Source organism: Pseudoliparis swirei, chromosome 7 (assembly GCF_029220125.1).
Source record: "Pseudoliparis swirei isolate HS2019 ecotype Mariana Trench chromosome 7, NWPU_hadal_v1, whole genome shotgun sequence".
NCBI classification, from domain to species: domain Eukaryota; kingdom Metazoa; phylum Chordata; class Actinopteri; order Perciformes; family Liparidae; genus Pseudoliparis; species Pseudoliparis swirei.
In genome coordinates this window covers 4,554,569-4,572,934 of record NC_079394.1, presented here as the reverse complement: position 1 = coordinate 4,572,934, position 18,366 = coordinate 4,554,569, and the positions used below count along the sequence as shown (strand labels likewise).

The 18,366-nt window shown below is 38.4% G+C and overlaps 2 protein-coding genes across 2 annotated transcripts; both read right to left on the bottom strand.

The window, feature by feature from the left end:
- Nucleotides 1-878: 878 nt before the first annotated feature.
- On the bottom strand, nt 879-11,456 carry LOC130196916 (guanine deaminase-like). The gene is made up of 14 exons (XM_056419337.1): nt 11,329-11,456; nt 10,240-10,328; nt 9,937-10,108; nt 9,581-9,668; nt 6,725-6,830; nt 4,485-4,512; nt 4,247-4,354; nt 3,866-3,973; nt 3,675-3,772; nt 3,436-3,503; nt 2,965-3,111; nt 2,098-2,216; nt 1,965-1,992; nt 879-1,864 (listed from the first exon to the last, which is right to left on the bottom strand). The coding sequence occupies exons 1-14, from the start codon at nt 11,449-11,451 to the stop codon at nt 1,788-1,790; spliced, it is 1,359 nt and encodes a 452-aa protein (XP_056275312.1). The 5' UTR covers nt 11,452-11,456; the 3' UTR covers nt 879-1,787.
- Nucleotides 11,457-14,621: 3,165 nt separating this feature from the next.
- On the bottom strand, nt 14,622-17,596 carry c7h9orf85 (chromosome 7 C9orf85 homolog). The gene is made up of 4 exons (XM_056419032.1): nt 17,123-17,596; nt 16,687-16,793; nt 16,013-16,126; nt 14,622-15,180 (listed from the first exon to the last, which is right to left on the bottom strand). Exons 1-4 carry the CDS (start codon nt 17,222-17,224, stop codon nt 14,961-14,963), a joined length of 543 nt encoding a protein of 180 aa, XP_056275007.1. The 5' UTR covers nt 17,225-17,596; the 3' UTR covers nt 14,622-14,960.
- Between the last annotated feature and the right edge of the window lie 770 nt (nt 17,597-18,366).

Genomic DNA, 18,366 nt, shown 5'->3' with positions numbered 1-18,366 from the left:
TGGGCAGTCAGAAAATATCATCTCATACATGTGTTTTGGCCATCTGAATTATTGTTAAAACAAATCCTATGTACAGATTATTAGTGCATGTAGCATGCATTAAACACTATTTTCAGAAACAGTGACAATAACAATATAGCCTTCCACATTTATGCCAAAAAAGTAGCAGGACACTGCAGGGAATCGAACCCCATCCCAGTAAACCAGGAGTACCATTACCAGTGCCTTGGCTTTTTGAGGCTATATGGGAGGTAAAGCAAAACCTGCATTAGCAACAGCATATGAGTGGGAGTTCTCAATGAACAGTTCACATATTGTAATGGTCTATTTGAAGTGGAGCAGAGACCTTGATGTCAGGAGGACATGACACAAGCCATTCTCATGTGTCTCTTCTGATATCTAGCCCTCTCAGCTGTCAGGCCCAGATGGTGAAGACCATTAAAGAAACTGGAAGGGTCAGTGGGATATTTGTGAATCCAAATTTTTTACTAACATGCTGGGTAATGATCCCTGAACAATAGCTGCTCACAAATATCAAAACAGACTTGGTGGTATTCTTTATTTCAGCTCACAAATATCAAGACAGACTTGGTGGTATTCTTTATTTCAATGGAAGATTGAAATAAAGAATACCACCAAGTCTGTCTTGATATGAATTAAAATGTAATATTCTAAAATCTAAAATATCATAATTAAATATCTAGAAATCTAGGAGCTTAATATTCAACGATCAGAAATCTAGGAACTTAATATTCAACAATCTAAAATCTGATTTTAATTTTAATTATTACATTTTAATTTTGATTTTAATTATTACATTTTAATTTTAATTATTAAATATATCAAGACAGACTTGGTGGTATTCTTTATTTCAATCTTCCATTGAGCGACATATCAAAGAATTCCTCAAACATATACATTTTGGTCGAGAGTGATCTGCTGTGATACAAGTTTTAAACATGTATACATTCTCAAGAAAACCACATATTCAGCAAACCGGCCACAATTGTCCCTTAATTCGCCAACAGTCAGATAGCTTGCGGCTAATCCCATATACGGTGATTTTGTGGCACTCGGCTTGAACAAAACAACAAGTAATTCTTTGGAGTTCCATTACATTGGAGAGAAGGCAGATATCCCTCTGAGCGATACTTACACAACTAGGCAGCTCCCACCAAAACAGTCTAGATCGATAAATAGCACTACATGTAAGAGGGAAATATGTATGAACTTGACAGATAATTGTGTAGTTTAAATGTCTTGAGGCAACATAATGTGATATCAACGTGCAATAGAAAATATGTTATCGTTGTTACACGATGATCACCAGTACTTATATATTAGTTAGTGAGAATTTTAGGTACATTTAACAAAAACTCTACATTGTGGAATTTCTCATTAAGAGTGATCTTAATAAGCAAAAGGCTGGTGCATGAATATGTTTTAATACGCAAAAATGCCAAACAGCAAGTGCAATGTTAATAAATCCCTTATTTCCGGTATTAAAGCCCAGTAATAATCCATAAGGGATTAAAGAGACATAATGATGACACTCACTGAAACTCATTCAAATCATATTTCCTCTTAAGTCCTCCGTATCTAAGAGTGAAAAGGTAACGGTATTGATTAATGTCCTACTTATATGTTTTAGTATTAAAAGACAATTGTGCGTTAGTGCATTTCCCACTGATCCTTCTTAAGCTACATATCTTGTATATTGTGTTAGTTAACGTCCTCTTCAAGCTAACTTTCCAGGGTGTTTAGGCTTTGAGACGAGTGCAAATCGTTTATTCTGTGGCTGGCTCAGTGAATGGTACCACCTTCCTCCCGGCCACAAACACCTCTGCTATGTTACGATCGTCACCTGTCAAACAGGAAGCAACGGATTCAAACATGAAGTAAATAGTGAGTGGCACATTAGAATCTGAAAAGTTTGCTCAAATCAAACTGAAATTGACACTCACCCAAATTTAAGAACTTTTCCAGAATAGTCTGAAATTGAAGTGATAATAAATGAGCGTTACAATAGACTCAAATGTTCTGCTTTATTAATTTGTGTGTAAATCTGTGTGAATAAATGAAGCTCCCGCTACCGACCTTTGGGTCCTCGCCCTGGAGCAGGTCGATGGGTCCGCCAGGAGCGGCCACATTTACCCTCAGGGCGTCAAAGTCTTTGCCCACTTCAAAGTTCCCTGTCTGGTCATCCAGGGACAAGGCTACGAACAAAACGCATCACAAAATGAACTCTTGTGTTCTTTACCCGACTGTGAAACTGCAACAATATCTCATTCTCATAGATACACTCCCGTTCAAAGGTTTGGGGTCATCCAGACAATTTCGTGTCTTCCATGAAAACTCACTTTTATTTATCAAATGAATTGAAAATTGAATAGAAAATAGAGTCAATACATTGACAAGGTTAAAAATAATGATTAATATTTGAAGTATTAATTTTGTTCTTCAAACTTCAAGCTCAAAGGAAGGCCAGTTGTATAGCTTATATCACCAGCATAACTGTTTTCAGCTGTGCTAACATAATTGCACAAGGGTTTTCTAATCAGATATTAGTCTTCTAAGGCGATTAGCAAACACAATGTACCATTAGAACACTGGAGTGATCGTTGATGGAAATGGGCCTCTATACACCTCTGGAGACATTTCATTAGAAACCAGACGTTTCCACCTAGAATAGTCATTTACCACATTAACAATGTAGAGTGTGTATTTTTGATTAATGTTATCTTTATTAAAAAAACAGTGCTTTTCTTTGAAAAATAAAGACATTTCTAAGTGACCCCAAACTTTTGAACAGTAGTGTACATGTGTGTTGAATCAGGCATTTCTGCTGCCGAGTGACTTCGGTGAGGCAAAGACACTTCAGCAAGACCGTTGGTGGAGAATATGACCCCCCAAAAAAGAAAAAAACGCTTCGACACAGTGGCACAATTTCTCTGGGTGTTGTACCTTGGCTGCCTCCCAGTGTGGCCAGTCTGAACACCTCCTGAAAGGAGAGCGTTTCATATTCTGGGTTCTGGATGGTCAAGACTTTGGATGTGTCCAGAGCTCTCCTCACAGCATCCAGCATCGAGGCCGAGTAGCCCCCCGCCACGTCTGACACCACAATCACAGACCGGATGACTCAAATTCATACAAGCATGCATGCAGACACAAGCATTCACAAACCCGCATTTAGGTCATGAAAAAGCGTCATATTTTCAGATTTATGGTGATTTGACGAGGCTTGAAATTAAAACCTGAAACAGACAAATAAGAGAAAAGTAATCTGCTGTTTGTCAGCCGACCTGGATGGCCAAATCTTCCAAAAAATCTGCACTTAAAAACACTAGAAAACAGTCTTAGCACCTTAAAGCTTCTGGAACAAAGACAAATCACCAAAACAACGTGAAAATGCGCACACAGCTGCTGCGCTCCTACCTGTTCCCAGCCCCAACTTCACGTTGTGATTAAGGACGTTGCGGACATTCAACATACCACTGCACATCCTGAGAACAGAGGAGGAGAGAGAGAGATAGTAAAGGATCAGTTGTTGCGCATCCTTGCATTCAGGCATTTACAATGTTATGTTATACTGTATTATGAAAATGCTGTCTTATTGTAAAATCTATGTCATGTAAATCTTAATGAGACTTCATGGCATTTGGTCAGTGACTTACGAAATATTGGAATTGGGACAGTGAGCCAAAGAGGCTCCTGTCTCTCTGAACACAACCAATTCTTCATCACTGAGGTAGCAGCCGTGAGCCATCACTGTCTGTGAATCATCATCGTCATCATCAGCATTTGTATTTTTCCACCAGAGGTCTGTCGACCTGTGAGTGTGTCAGCGGAGATGACTGTGACTCACCTTGTCCGTGAGCAGGTTATGTTTGAGATAGACGTCTGTGTACGACTCTGAGTCCGGAAACATCTCCTTTACAAGCTTAATTTCCTCTAAGTTTTCACTGATATGACTCTGGAAATAAACACACATATGTCAGACGTTAAACCACTGTGTTATCTTTGATCTAAACCGTATAATTCAGATAGAGCCTGAGGTGTTGGGGGGGTGGGGGGGGGCACAGAATAACACCAAACGTTATTTTAAAATATTAGTTTTTTCATTCTTCCTTGTCAGCATAATGCCTTTGAAAACTCCATGTGTGTGTTTATTTCATTGCACAAACAGGTGTCATTAAAAGGTCTCTATGGAAACAGTTGTTTCCATAGAGACCTCCATAGAGCTCACCTGGATGTGCAGGTTGTTATTCTTAGCGATTGCTCCCAGCTGCCCGAGCAAAGCTTCTGTGCAGGATACAGCGAAGCGGGGAGTCACCACCGGTCTCACCAGAGGGTACTACCCACAAGACACCAGAGGAGACAAGGGAGTGACAGGCGATTTAAGAAATCTTCTCTTCAAAATCCCGGTACACCTGGATTTTCTCTTAGATCCTAACGTTGTTGTCTGTTATATCATAGAATCGTACCTTTTTCTTCAAGAGCTCTGCAATGAACCTACAGGAAACAAAACAATGACTGTAACTCATTTGGCGCAGCCACATTTCCCCAAATCTTTTGAATCTGAGCAAGTGTAAACTAAGGATAGTTTAAATTTGTGGAGTTACAATACAATAATAAGTCTATCTTTCCATGGAAATATGTAATAATAAAAAAAATTACAGCCAATCGTTTTTGGTGCATTCAAAGAAAACACAGTGACAAGAAGCCATCCGTAACACCACGAGTGTTTCGTTAGTTTAGTTTAGTTTAGTAACTCATCCCCAATTAGCTGACTCTGTAGCAATGAGTGTTGTTGGTTGACCCAAATGTACCGTGGCTCTTTAACCCTCCTGTTATGTTTGTTTCTTACATACAGCCGTGATGGTCAATTTTACCCGGTTGATGTTGAATCACCCAGAAGTGGTCAGAAACCCCAAAATCATAAGAACTATAGTTTGTACCTCATCATCAACACCATTACTAACAATTCAATCAGTTTTTAGTGGAATTGAGTTATTCAACCCTTTATAGATCAGAGTTCAATCAGGAGAACTCACTCGTTTTAATAAAAAGTACATGTTCAAACTATTTTTTAGGTACATTGAAGAAAAAAAACATATTTCTAAATTAAATTAGTCAACCATAACATGTATTTTCTCTTCATGGGGTGATGTAGATAAATAGAGATGAGACACCTGTCATAATGACCCACCGACTCAAAATCAAGCCAAATGAGTCATAAAGGATTTGTATTGAAAGTAAACTTTAGTTATGTTTATTCTTACTGTTAAGATGCATACATTATGTTATAAAAGATACCAAAGGCCAGCACACAGTCATCCTCTTGGTGCAGTCGTATGTATCTGCAGAGTGTAATGTCGTAGGACTTCTAAGCAACCATTTTGTATATTTCGTCCTCCCCTGATAAGTGTGGGTGGAGTTTTCCCACAGGGAAAAATAAAGGTTCCCGTCAGAATAGTATCTGTATGTCTCTCACAGGTGGGGTCAATAGAAAGAGAGTGTGTGTGGGTCTGAGATTGGGATGGAAGAGGGTGTGTCTCTCTCAGTCAGACAGTCTATTGGGAAGTACTATAGTACCATATTCATTAGTTGAGACATGAAAGACACCCTTACATTAGTGTCCCATGTCCAATAAAGCTGTATTAAAGGGAAAAAGTTAGAAGATGAGAAACATTGTTTAGTTTGTAAAGTGTGCTTCTCATGTAGGGTGATGGGCACACAGCAGGATAGAGATAGAGGGAGTAAGAAAGACTGTCCCACATTTACAAAGAAAAAAAAAGTCTAAACTTAACACTTCTGATGACTTTTAGCCTTCACTTTCACAGCCGGGTCAAATTGACCCGAACATCATCTCTGCTATAAACCTGCAGGGGGGGGGGGGGGGGGTTGCAAATACATGATATTTTTGTTGTATTTTTTTTAACGTTGATTACACTAAATAAGGTAAGCAGAAGAAGTTTTATATAGAAAAAGTACGTAGAAATATTTTTCCTAGATTTTCAAACTTTGAAATGGGACAATTTGACCCGCAACATAACAGGAGGGTTAAAAAAATAACTCAAGTTGAGTTAAAAGTTTACTGTGCATTGTGCACTCATCAACCTGTCAGGGTAGATGATTATATTTTGTTAAGATATGTGGGAGCTTTGAATGCTAAAACGGAAAAACTGCCTCTTATTAACTTAATTTTAGTATGTAAAAATGTAAACATCAAATTGATTTGCATATAAACAAAACAAATTATTAAAGTTACTTAATCCATTCTAGTAAACTGAACCCCAATGGGTTTAGTTGGAATTTCTTAATATAATTGAGTTAACTCTAATCAAAATCGTTGAGCAGAAAATAAATATAATTAGGCTGAAATTAGTTGAAAATAATTAGTACAATCAACTTAAAAAATATGTCTGGATTTAGATGATTTTATTTTGAGCAATCACTTACCTAAAAAAATTGAGTAATTCCAACATAACATTTTTCTCAGTGCAACACACATTGAACACATTTAGTAGAACTAAAAAATACCCTGTAAAATTGTTTCTCACTGAAAAGAGTAAAAACTATTGACTGAGCTATTAATAATGTTACATAATGCTTGGAAAGAGCTCACAAACTTAACATCGCATGCTGTTTGACACAAAATATATGTTTTATTGACTAAATAATTAGTACACTGTTAAGCTTCCTAAAAACTGTCATTACCCACCGGCAGGTTTCTTCTTGAGACTCCTGATTGGTCTCTTTGTAATGTTTCACAGAATCGTTCCTGTCCATGCAGACCTTGCCCACCAAGGCACGCTGTCCAAAGTTATCTGCAAGAAAGAGATGGATGCTGTAACAAGAACGTGAAACAACATAATTCTCTTAACCCTCCTGTTACCTTAGGGTCAATTTGACCCCATTCAATGTTTAACCCTCCTGTTACCTTTATATTTACTGACCTTGGGGTCAATTTGACCCCAGCAATTAAAAACTCAGAAAATTATTAGAATTAATAGTGTTTTCCAAGTTTAAGTGTGAGGTACTTTATGTTTGTTTGTTGACTACCTAAATAGCCCTTTAAATATATAAAAAAGTTGATATTTCTTATATGTTTGACAGTGAAAAGCAGCCTGGGGTCAAATTGACCCGAAAGAACACCGACTTTAAACATTGAATGGGGTCAAATTGACCCTAAGGTAACAGGAGGGTTGAATCAGAGTACTCCCTTTTTTTTTCAAAAAGAAGCTTTACTTATTAGTGACATTTTGTTGTAGCCTCGTCAGTAAACTAGGATTTGAGCTCACATCATATGTGTGGGCATTGTTACTTTTTTAATATGGCACATGCACCATGACCATGATAACGTGATAATATATGAACGAATGAAAGGTGTCTAGGCACATTTCTACAGCTCCCATTGATATACAGGTGATAATTGAGTATTTCATAAAGTTTTCTCTGTATGGGGTAAAAACATAATTATTAATCCATATTGAATTTGCATTATTTGTCCAATTGTTACATCTGATTATTAATGTAATTCCACCTGCAGCATATCACAGCATTCCCGATCTTTTGCCATGTAATGGAAAAAATACTGCACTTATAATTGTTGCAGGTTTGAATATCATATCATGCTATATTCAATATAATCATGTTATGTCTGGGGCTGGCAAGAACCTTTAAGGGCCCTTATTTTGTGAAACTCCTCAGCAAAACTTCCTGAGAAATCGCATGAGTTATGGGTATCCCCCTATTTACACATTCTTTTCCCCCCCCCATATGCTAGCCAATAATTTACAACTTTCTCTTATATGTCTGTTATAACCTTCAACTCGTGAATCGGCCTTTGAAGACCTTTAAACTCGTACCCTCGCTAAGACAGCACTCTATCTCCCTTCTTGTTATAATAAGAGGAAGTCACCTCTCCCTCCCCCTTATATACTCACTAACTGTGCATGTCCGTGTGCTACCTGAACCTTGACTAAGGTGCACTCTGCTGAACGTTCATCATCCAGCATCATTATTTTAAACATCTCATCCGAAGCTTGTGAATAGGAGTTACAAATAATTCCACCACAGTCAAATCCCTCTGTCACGCACAACCCCTAATCCTAGTCTTCTATATGAATGCACACAGACACACACACACACACACACACACCATATGTACACTACCGTTCAAAAGTTTGGGGTCACTTAGAAATGTCTTTATTTTTCAAAGAAAAGCACTGTTTTTTCAATAAAGATAACATTAATCAAAATACACACTATACATTGTTAATGTGGTAAATGACTATTCTAGGTGGAAGTGTCTGGTTTCTAATGAAATATCTCCAGAGGTGTATAGAGGCCCATTTCCATCAACTATCACTCCAGTGTTCTAATGGTACATTGTGTTTGCTAATCGCCTTAGAAGACTAATATCTGATTAGAAAACCCTTGTGCAATTATGTTAGCACAGCTGAAAACAGTTATGCTGGTGATATAAGCTATACAACTGGCCTTCCTTTGAGCTTGAAGTTTGAAGAACAAAATTAATACTTCAAATATTAATCATTATTTCTAACCTTGTCAATGTCTTGACTATATTTTCTATTCAATTTTCAATTCATTTGATAAATAAAAGTGAGTTTTCATGGAAGACACAAAATTGTCTGGATGACCCCAAACTTTTGAACGGCAGTGTATGTTTTGTAATATAAATAACTATTAAACTAATAAATTCAAAAAGCAAAAGGAGGCATTCTGTATGAATGTCACATATGTGTTGGAAATTCTCAAACACAGATATGCCCACATATGCTTATGCTGAACAACAACACGTTTCCCACTAAATGGACCGGACAAAGGTGAGGGTTCAAAGACCCTGATAACACACAATGACCAGGGCTACCAAAGCAGTCAATAAGCACAATAAGTGTGTGCGTGTGGCTGTGTGTGTTCACTATTGCAAAACAAAATAAGTGTTTTAATCCAGTTGAAACTACCAAGGAAAACAGGGACATTCTGACTTTAAGCAGTTTAGGAAACATATCAGCTGATTGCTGCACTGTCTGTTTGACTATAATGAATGTTATAAATTAGAATTACTGGGCTAAAGCAGATGTATTCTTCACTACAGTTGAACAAAGCATGTGGATCCATTATCACATTGTGAGCTGCTGCTCTGCTTATAAGGACTAGATAGCTTGTGGATGTCCGACATGCTAACCAGCTCCCATATGTATGCACTCTGCCCCCTTGAATATAACCTGGCTGTGTTAACAGACTTACACTACAACTATTTTCCGTTTTCCTTTTTCATCTTATCAGCAGTGGCCTCCATTGTTTCTCAACAGGACAGAGCCATATGAACGGGCAACCTCCCGACCAGCCACAGGTCACCTGCTATGACTTAATTATTCTAAACTAAGGTCTTGATAATCATTCTTTATAATAAGTCTAGTATTCTGGCCTAGACTCCTAATATGCAAGTGTGTGTGTGTGTGTGTGTGTGTGTGTGTGTGTGTGTGTGTGTGTGTGTGTGTGTGTGTGTGTGTGTGTGTGTGTGTGTGTGTTTGCGTGTAGGACATCTTACTTGCAATCTGCCCCAACAAAAGAGAGGCGTCTGTATGTAGGGAGGCAAAGTAACATGCCGTGGTTGTTCCGTTTCTCAGGGTCCTTTTCTGTGAGGCACAGGGTCATATTACAGGATTAAGATCACATTTAAACGTTCATGTCATTTCTGTCCACACCTTTCTCAAACCGTAAGCTGCGGAACAAAAGAGCAAACCTTCAAGAATGTCCCACTCTCAATCGTCAAATTGCAATGCCATGAACAACAACACATCACACCTGTCAAACTTGCAGAGTGCCACAAAGCTCAGTCGTGGCTCCCTGTGATTGATGCTCAGCAATTGTACACATTTTCATAGCCAATGCCAGACAACTCACCACGACTTGAGAGTAGACCTTGTGGGCAAACTGCAAGTCCTTGAAGTGGGACTCCACCGGAAAGGTGTAGGTCTCGAGCCACTGCAGTAAGGGCATGTCCAGAGCTGTGCCTGCGTAGCTGTACTGGCAGGCGTGGATGTGGGTGTCCACCAGTCCTGGCATGAAGAACTCACTGCAATGCAGCAAGACATGGACATCGTCAAAACATACAGTATAGTTTCTGTTTGTTGTATCAAAGAACTGATTTACTATCGTGTGCAATTTGTATGTATTCAGTCATTTCTTTATAGGTATACGACTTACTGTTGTGCCAGCTGAATGACTTCATTGGGACTGAAACCAAAGGTCTGAGAAAGTCTGTCAAGCTCCACGCCTCTCCCAGTAAAAGCGATCTGATGGCAGTATGGAAATCAGCGAAAAGTTGATGATTAGCCAACGTAGTACAATTTAGCAATAAAGTAAGTTAGGAGAGCTGAAAACATCATAAATATTTTGTTTTTCCAGAACAAGTAAATGGACACCATAAGTTTAACCTGTTATATTATAAGAGGCAACGTATGTTTTTGTGTTGCTCAGCAAAAGCTCACTGTAAGAGAAAATGAGGTTTCACAAAGTAAATTCCAGGAGTACCCTATAGTGTTGGTGTAAATATTTAGGTTGTGTTAAATATACAGTGGTAAAGTGAATTGACTCTGTCAGTCAATAAAACTAGAGCAAGAGTAAACCCCCAAGTGTTCATGACGAGTTCAGTTATTCTGAAAAACTCCACCCCTCCTTTAAAATTGAGTTTCATTATGCGTGTTATAATTCAAGACTTTTTTATAATCAGGAGCTTCCCCACCCAGTCGATATGTCCTTGAGCTCGACACTTAACCCTGACTTGCTCCCTGTAGCTGTGTCTACAGTTTATGAATGTAACATAAAAGTGTCAGCTAAATGAAACGTAATATAGTAACACTGAACATAGTGTACACATATCAGAGTATCGCAACTCTGGTAAGAGTTATTATTCTACACTGAGAAGTGTCAAATGTAAATAACACTCGGACTAGTGTTAATCAAAATGAACACTTCTCAGTGTAGTGTAGAGTAAAATAATAACTTTTACCAGATTTACTTTTATTCTGAAATGTTAACACTATGTTCAGTGTTACTTTAACACTCAAAAATTCACCGCTGAGTGTTAAAATATACTCTTTAAGTGTTAAATTGACACAATTGTACTGTGCATTTTGTCAAAAAACGGACGGTTTGTATTATATATAGCTATAAATAGATACAAAATCAGCCTAGTTCATGTTTTGAAAAACATAAATAGTAAAGTAAAAGAAATAAAAAAATAAACAATAATACAATCATTCTAAATCAGGCCAACAGGTGAGTCTGACAAACCTTTCCGTCTGTATCCACTCCCAGGAGCTCGTCTTCTAGGATCTGCAGCGCTGTCTGCTGGGTCGAGTGGATAAACGTCCCCCTGTAGACGTTTGCAATTGTGGGTCTCTTCGAGTTGTCCATCCTTTCTCTCAGCCGGACGCTCCAGCTCGGACACCTGCAGCAGCTCCGACCTCCACCACGAGACTGACAGCCCCACTTCGTTTGACTGCGAAGACATCCTGCAACCAATGAGAAGAGAGGGGGGCGTGTCTACGCGTGTTCCCTGGCAGCGATTCCCAAAGATTAGGCCACGGCCCACTGGTGGGCCGTGAAGGTACTGCAGGTGGGCCGCGAGAGGTCATTTACAATAAATAAATAAAATGTTTTTAATTTTATTTTTAATTTAAATATTTATGATTTAAATTACGTGTTATTCTTTTATCTGACCTATTTTTCTGACCGCCAAACAAAACAATGTCAAATGGGGCGCCCTCTTGTAGTATTAAAGAAAATATATATGAGCTCCGGAGAAAATGGTATACAAAACATACATTGTCGGTTAATACATTTTTAATCGGTTAAATTCTGAAGGTCATTTAATCATCCCTAGTTTATGTTTTGATCAGAGTTGTGATCAGCGCCGCCGTTCCCATAACGCGCACTACGCGCTGCGCGTAGGGCACCGAGTCCTGAGGGGGCACCACAAAATAGGCAACTAAAAAAATCCTCATAGTTATAAGAATTATAATGCCGATATTATTTCAGTCTAGAAATATTAGGCGCCTTTTAGGCATGTATATCACAAAACAGGCAGAACAAGAGATATATTTAATCGCTCAGCACCCCCGTTAACACTTCTCGGGTCGCATCGCTCTGCCGTGATGCGCGCCGACACATCCGCGCACACAGGTGAACACACTCTCACTAGGTGGCGCAATGATATTGTAACGTCTCGGACGTTATGGCACTGATGACACGGAGACGGGACGACGTTATTAATCCTCACTTTATTGGGCATCCACCAACACAGACAGCGTGCTCCTCTCAGCTCAGCAGCTCGAACGTCAACAACAACGGTTCCCGTCAACCAACCTTAACTCCCGTTTTCCGACAGGTTAACCCCGCCTCCCCTCTACTCCGCCAATCACAGGCACGCCCCCTTGACCAGCATGCACCGTGCCACACTGTGATTGAATTCTTTAGCTTTGATGAGAGTGAGGAGGATGCCTATGTCTCTGTTGAAAATGAAGTAGCTGATTACTTTAAATCAGGAGCCACAGGGATGGACGCTCTGAATCAGTTTCCCATAATAAAGAAAGTATCACTTAAATATAATGCAGCCACTCCATCCAGTGGAAAGACTCTTTAGCCTTGGGAACCTGATTCTCTCTCCAAAGAGGAATAGGCTCTCAGATCAAAAGTTTGAGAAGCTTCTCCTCTTGAGGTACAATAACTGGTTTGAGAGCTAGCAATGTTGTGGCTACTGGTCAGAGGTGAGAGATGAGACTTGAGATGAGGCCTGTTGCCCTGTTGATTGCAATAAATAGGTCTAAAAAATATGTTTATTGTGTTTGACTGTTCAGTACATTAAAAAAGCAGACATAAAAGTAACTTAAAAGTTACTTTCCCTCGTAACTAATTACTTTTGATATACAGTAACTGGTAAAGTAATTAAATTACTTTTAAAAGAAGTAACTAGTGACTGTAACTAATTACTAATTTTCAGTAACTTGCCTCCTCCTTAAGAACAATGTATATATTTACTGTTTAAATATACTTCCAATAACAATATGACACGTAGTATGCTCAAGTAAGCACACGTCAAGTATAACGGAGTACAGCTTTGTTATGACACAACGAAATGTAAAACCATGTGAAGGGGAAGCTTAACATACTATCTGTACACACTTGGAATATAAACACATTTGCTTAAGTTATACTTGTTGTTGTGCAAATTAAGTGATAACGTGACATAACACACGCATAGCAAAGAGCTTTAGCATTAAACCATTGAAGGATGTCTTCCTTTACAATTATTTATCTTACACCTCATACAAAGAAGTAGGTATATTCTTTATGTTTATTGTTCATCTCATGGATCAACCCTCGATGTGATTCTGATATTAACAATATATTTCATCAAATCACCTCAAAACTCAAATATATATATAAAAAATATTCTCTACCAAGAAAAGTCTACTGGTGTTAAAGGGAATAACCCAGGTCATCTTTTTTAATCTCAAAGGCTCAGTGTGTTGTTGTCATGGCATCAGTGACAAGTGCATTAGCTCAGTCCCTGCACTGATACACTGCAGTTTAATATTAAGCCAATCTCAGACCACTACCAAGTCATTGCTTTCTTCAATCCTCATCGTAAATATTGGTTATTGTCATCTTAGAAGACACATCACGCACCATGCCTGATATAGTGACGATAAATCTATCGAAACTCAGAGGCTCAACATAACGTGGACCTTTAAAACAATTAACAGAAATTAGAACTTGAGCATGATAACTTTTGCTCAAAGTGTATGACTGCACTGCTTTATAGCACCCTGCAGAAAGGTCTCTCAGCTGTATAGTAGTTTATTACAGCACAATAAAATGAAGATATTATATATATAGTTTTTTTAAACTCCTGTAGGCCTCAACACTGGTGCCTGGAAATCAAACTAGTTTTGGGTTGTAAGCCGTTGAGAGAAAAGGATAAAAAGATAGATGAAGGAGGACATTCTGTAAAATCTGTCTTTTCACGAAACATCAGCACTTCCTGGAAAACTGAACTTGAAAAATAACTTCAATAATGCAAACGTTGCTATAATGTTGAGCATGTCAGGACACACATAACCCAGTTGGGTTCTTGTTCCTCTTTCTCGGTGCACATTAACAATGTTTGGCCTAGGTTTCCATTCTGTTTACCAAGTGAAAATATGTAGCTAATATTAAGGTTATATTTTAAAAGTGGGTAACAACATATTAAAGTAACAATGGGGAAACACATGACAGTTATAGGCCAATATAACTATGTCATATAACTTAAAGGCAATATAAAAGATATAGCTTCACAACCATAACTCAACTATCCCATTAATATACTAACAAAAAAAGAAGTTTTATTCTAAACGTTAGCTGATGTCTCAAATACCAATGAGAAAGTAAAGTTTGAATTACTGCCATAGTTTTGAATCTATAAACATGTGAGTCTGTTCTTGCAAAACCTGAACTTCTGCTTTCCGTGCTGCTGATTCTTCAAGGCCTTTTAGACCAGTTATTGTCAGAAGAATTACCAGCTTAGATACATGAAAACAAAATGAATGTACACACTGTACAGGTGTTTATTACAATACAATAACATGTACACATCCAGGTGGCATTGTTTAGGGAATGGACATTATATAATACAGCTATTCTGGCTCCTCAACCTCCCCAGTGGAACATTAGCTCATTCTCCAGGTGCGCCATCAAACCACGTGTTGATTTGCAGTATCTCATTTGGAGCTGGGTCCAGTCTTAAACATCGTACTGTACTTTGATTAGAAATCTTGTTTTGTAAAAATGTAAAAAATAAAAAACAACAACCCTATCCTCTTTTACTGTCTTCATTCTTTAACGTTGCCTACATAAACACCTGGGAGTACATAGGACCGGTTCTATGTCTTCTTTGGTTCTGAGTCATCAGCGCAGTCCTCTCCCTTATCATCATCATCATCTCCTACTTCACTTAAGTCATCATCATCATCATTATCATCACTGTCCAAATCATCCACGTCCTTCTTCCCTCTTCCACTTCCTTTCTTTTTCTGTTCATCGTCACCCTTTGCTTCTTCTTCCTCCTCCTCCTCCTCCTTCTGGCCTTCTTGTGAGTTTATTCTGCACAGTGAGAGAACAACTAAATGAGGCAGTGTCAAGGCTTTCATGTTAGAATGTAAATCTTGAAGATTTTAATTGAAATAACTGTCTGTCAACTGTCTTGGGAGCGGTTTGGGTCCGTGCTTACTTCCCGTCAGCTGATTTCTAACTGGAAATGAACTCAGATTTAAAGTTTAAAACTGTAAAAAGGTCTCAACTCCCGTAGTAAAAATCTGCCGTTAAAAAGGCTGTTTCTGAACATGTGTATTTCATCATGGATTGAGTGTTTTCATACTGTCACAGTATTTATATAGCACATGAAGTCTCTTTATGACGATAAAATTACATTCAAATACAATTTTTTACATGGGACTTGTAAGGATTATCACTTTACGTTTCATTCCTACAGGAGCAAAGAGAAAATGACTCAGTCTTTATTTTAAATGTCATCAAAGTAAAAGATATATTTGAGAATATATTGATGCCAAAATGTTGAATGACAATAATTGAGAAGGACATTAAAAAGGATGTCAATGAATTGTCGGTTGTGATACATCCCATTGTCCACTAGATGGGAGACGAGTAGTATAATTTACTGAGTGAGTCCTGACTATGATTTAGAATACTAAGATTCACTTCTTAAAACCTCCAGATAAAGACGTAATGTCTTCATATACAGTGCGAGGACATCTCATACGTAACATTGACTACAGTAAAAAAAGAGATGCAGTGACGTTGTTAATTTACACATTGGTCAGAACACAAAAGGACTTCCGAGCCACCGATCCTCTGTAGGCATGAATCTGCACAAACAAACAAACAAACACACTCACAAACACACAGGACCACTCACGGAATAACAATGTCCTCTTTCTTCCCACACTTGCTGCAGATCTCCAGCTGAAGGGAACAGGGCTTACACATGACGTGATACGCATCCTTCACGGTCTTTTGAGAACACTTGACACTGAAAGAAGAATACATGCATGCACAAATGTCATCGGTTTTCACATTTGAACCAACTTCAACCGTCTTTAAAACACGGATAACAAATACTAACACTTTAGCACACATATGCAACCGTGTGACACACCTGCAACGATTGTGTGAGTCTTACTGTGGTTCAATATAACTGGACAACAAGAGTGCCAGCTGACCTGTGGACCCACAGTGAGTCCAGCAACACCAGAACAAAATGCCCTGCATTAAACTTTAATTTTTTATAATTCCAATCAATATTATTTATATTTCTAGTGTGATTTATTTGTTGAACTCCAAGTCATATGAAATGGGAAAGATAAGCAAATTGTGGCTGTTGTGACAATGTCATGATAAAGTATTTAATTGATAGATTAATGCATTGATGAACTAACGGTTAACTATAATTCCTGTTATCTTGCTTTGTCAATTTTCACGAATGACTGCTGCAAAAACTCCTGACGTGTTTACCGATGAGTTAAGTTGAGATGTGTGCAGTCATGAGCAGTTGTAGCTGCGCAGATACTTTTAATGTGAAAGTGTACTCACCATTTTTTAGGCTGCGTCAGAGACTTGTATTTGTTGTACTGCACTCTCCACTCAAGAACCCCCTTACAATGTAGACATAGCCCATCGTGGATCTTTGATTTTGCCTTCTACAATTGTGAAAACGTAAGCACAGACACGTTTCAAATGTTATAATAATAATGTAACAACACTAGAGGGCACGCATTTTAACCGACGAAGCAGAAAATGTCCATTACTTGATCAACATTGAAAAAAAATATCAATTCTACTTTTATACACGATTTTCTAAACAATGCTACTGCAACCTCGTTCGGGGAAAGTTACCTATAGCCTTGACACACGAGCACACAATATACTGTCAACAAAATACAATGTAACGTGTATCAATGTATTTAACGGAGCTATCGATGCAGGCCAGCTACACACACACATACACAACACTTAAAGCTTCACGCACCTTCACTTGTACAGTCGCTCCGTACTTGTCGTTTTTGAAGGCAAAACTGTTTGCGTGCTTCTGGCGTCGCGACCGAGATACATTACCTTTCTGAGAACTCATTTTAGTTCCCAATTTTTAGTAACACATGGTGGGGGGAAAAAAATCCGAAAACCATGCTGTAGAGAGCGAGAGAGAGAGAGCACTGACCCGGAAGTAGTATGAGTACATCGCGAACTCGAAACAGGAAGTCAACAAATAGAAGATATTTGTTGTAATAAAAAACGAAACGTAGACAAATTACAACACTGGCTCGGATATAAAAATACCGAAAATAAAATGTTAATAGGTTAGCTCGAGACAAACATGGCTTCGTCTGGAAAGGCGAGAGCAGGCAGCATCGCCAGGGGATACAATTGTGGTCAAGTCGGACAGTTTTCTGCTGCCCTCAAATAATAAACAGGAAGTTATTCACAGAAACAAAAGCCATTTCTCAATTCAAAGTACACTAAGTACAGACTTGTGTTCTTTTGGAGTTCTTGCTCATTAGTTTACTCCAATTATTTATTTTAAATTGTGTGTGTGGATATATTTTTTTATACTTATTTTTTTATATTTTATTACACATGTAATTGCAAACAATTCGGTCAAAAGTAAAAAGATACCACTATAGTTCAACGTTAAAGTTTAATTAAAACATTAAGTTATGAATCTTAACCCTCAGTCAAACTGATGTAACGTTATCTGTGAATAAATAATAAACTCTTTGTGCTCGTTAGATCCTCCACCGAATTATATCTCATGTTTAACCGCTACGGAGACATCAGAGCCAGCGGAGCATTTAAAAAAGTCCTGCCGAGATCAGGCTGCTCTCGGCGGCCACACAGCGCGCTGACCGCCCGGCGCTGCGGAGCTCACTGAGCGAGCAGAGCCTCAAATCTACAGCGCATATCTTTATTAGGCTGAATCACAACAAACTGACCACAGATTTGATTTTTAAACTATCAACTTCTCGCCTGAAAACATCCATAAATTACATTCCGTGACTCAACAACAGTAGTATTTATAAAAAGTCAACTGTCAGTTGTTTATTTTCTCCTCCTTTACAGTTCTCCCCATTCCTCCTGCTGATGGCTCAGTTTATTCATTCCTCTTCAAGTTGATCTGCCATTGGTCCTCCTTAAGCTACTCAGCCATTGGTCCTCTTCAAGCTGCTCAGCCATTGGTCCTCTTTAAGCTGCTCAGCCATTGGTCCTCTTCAAGCT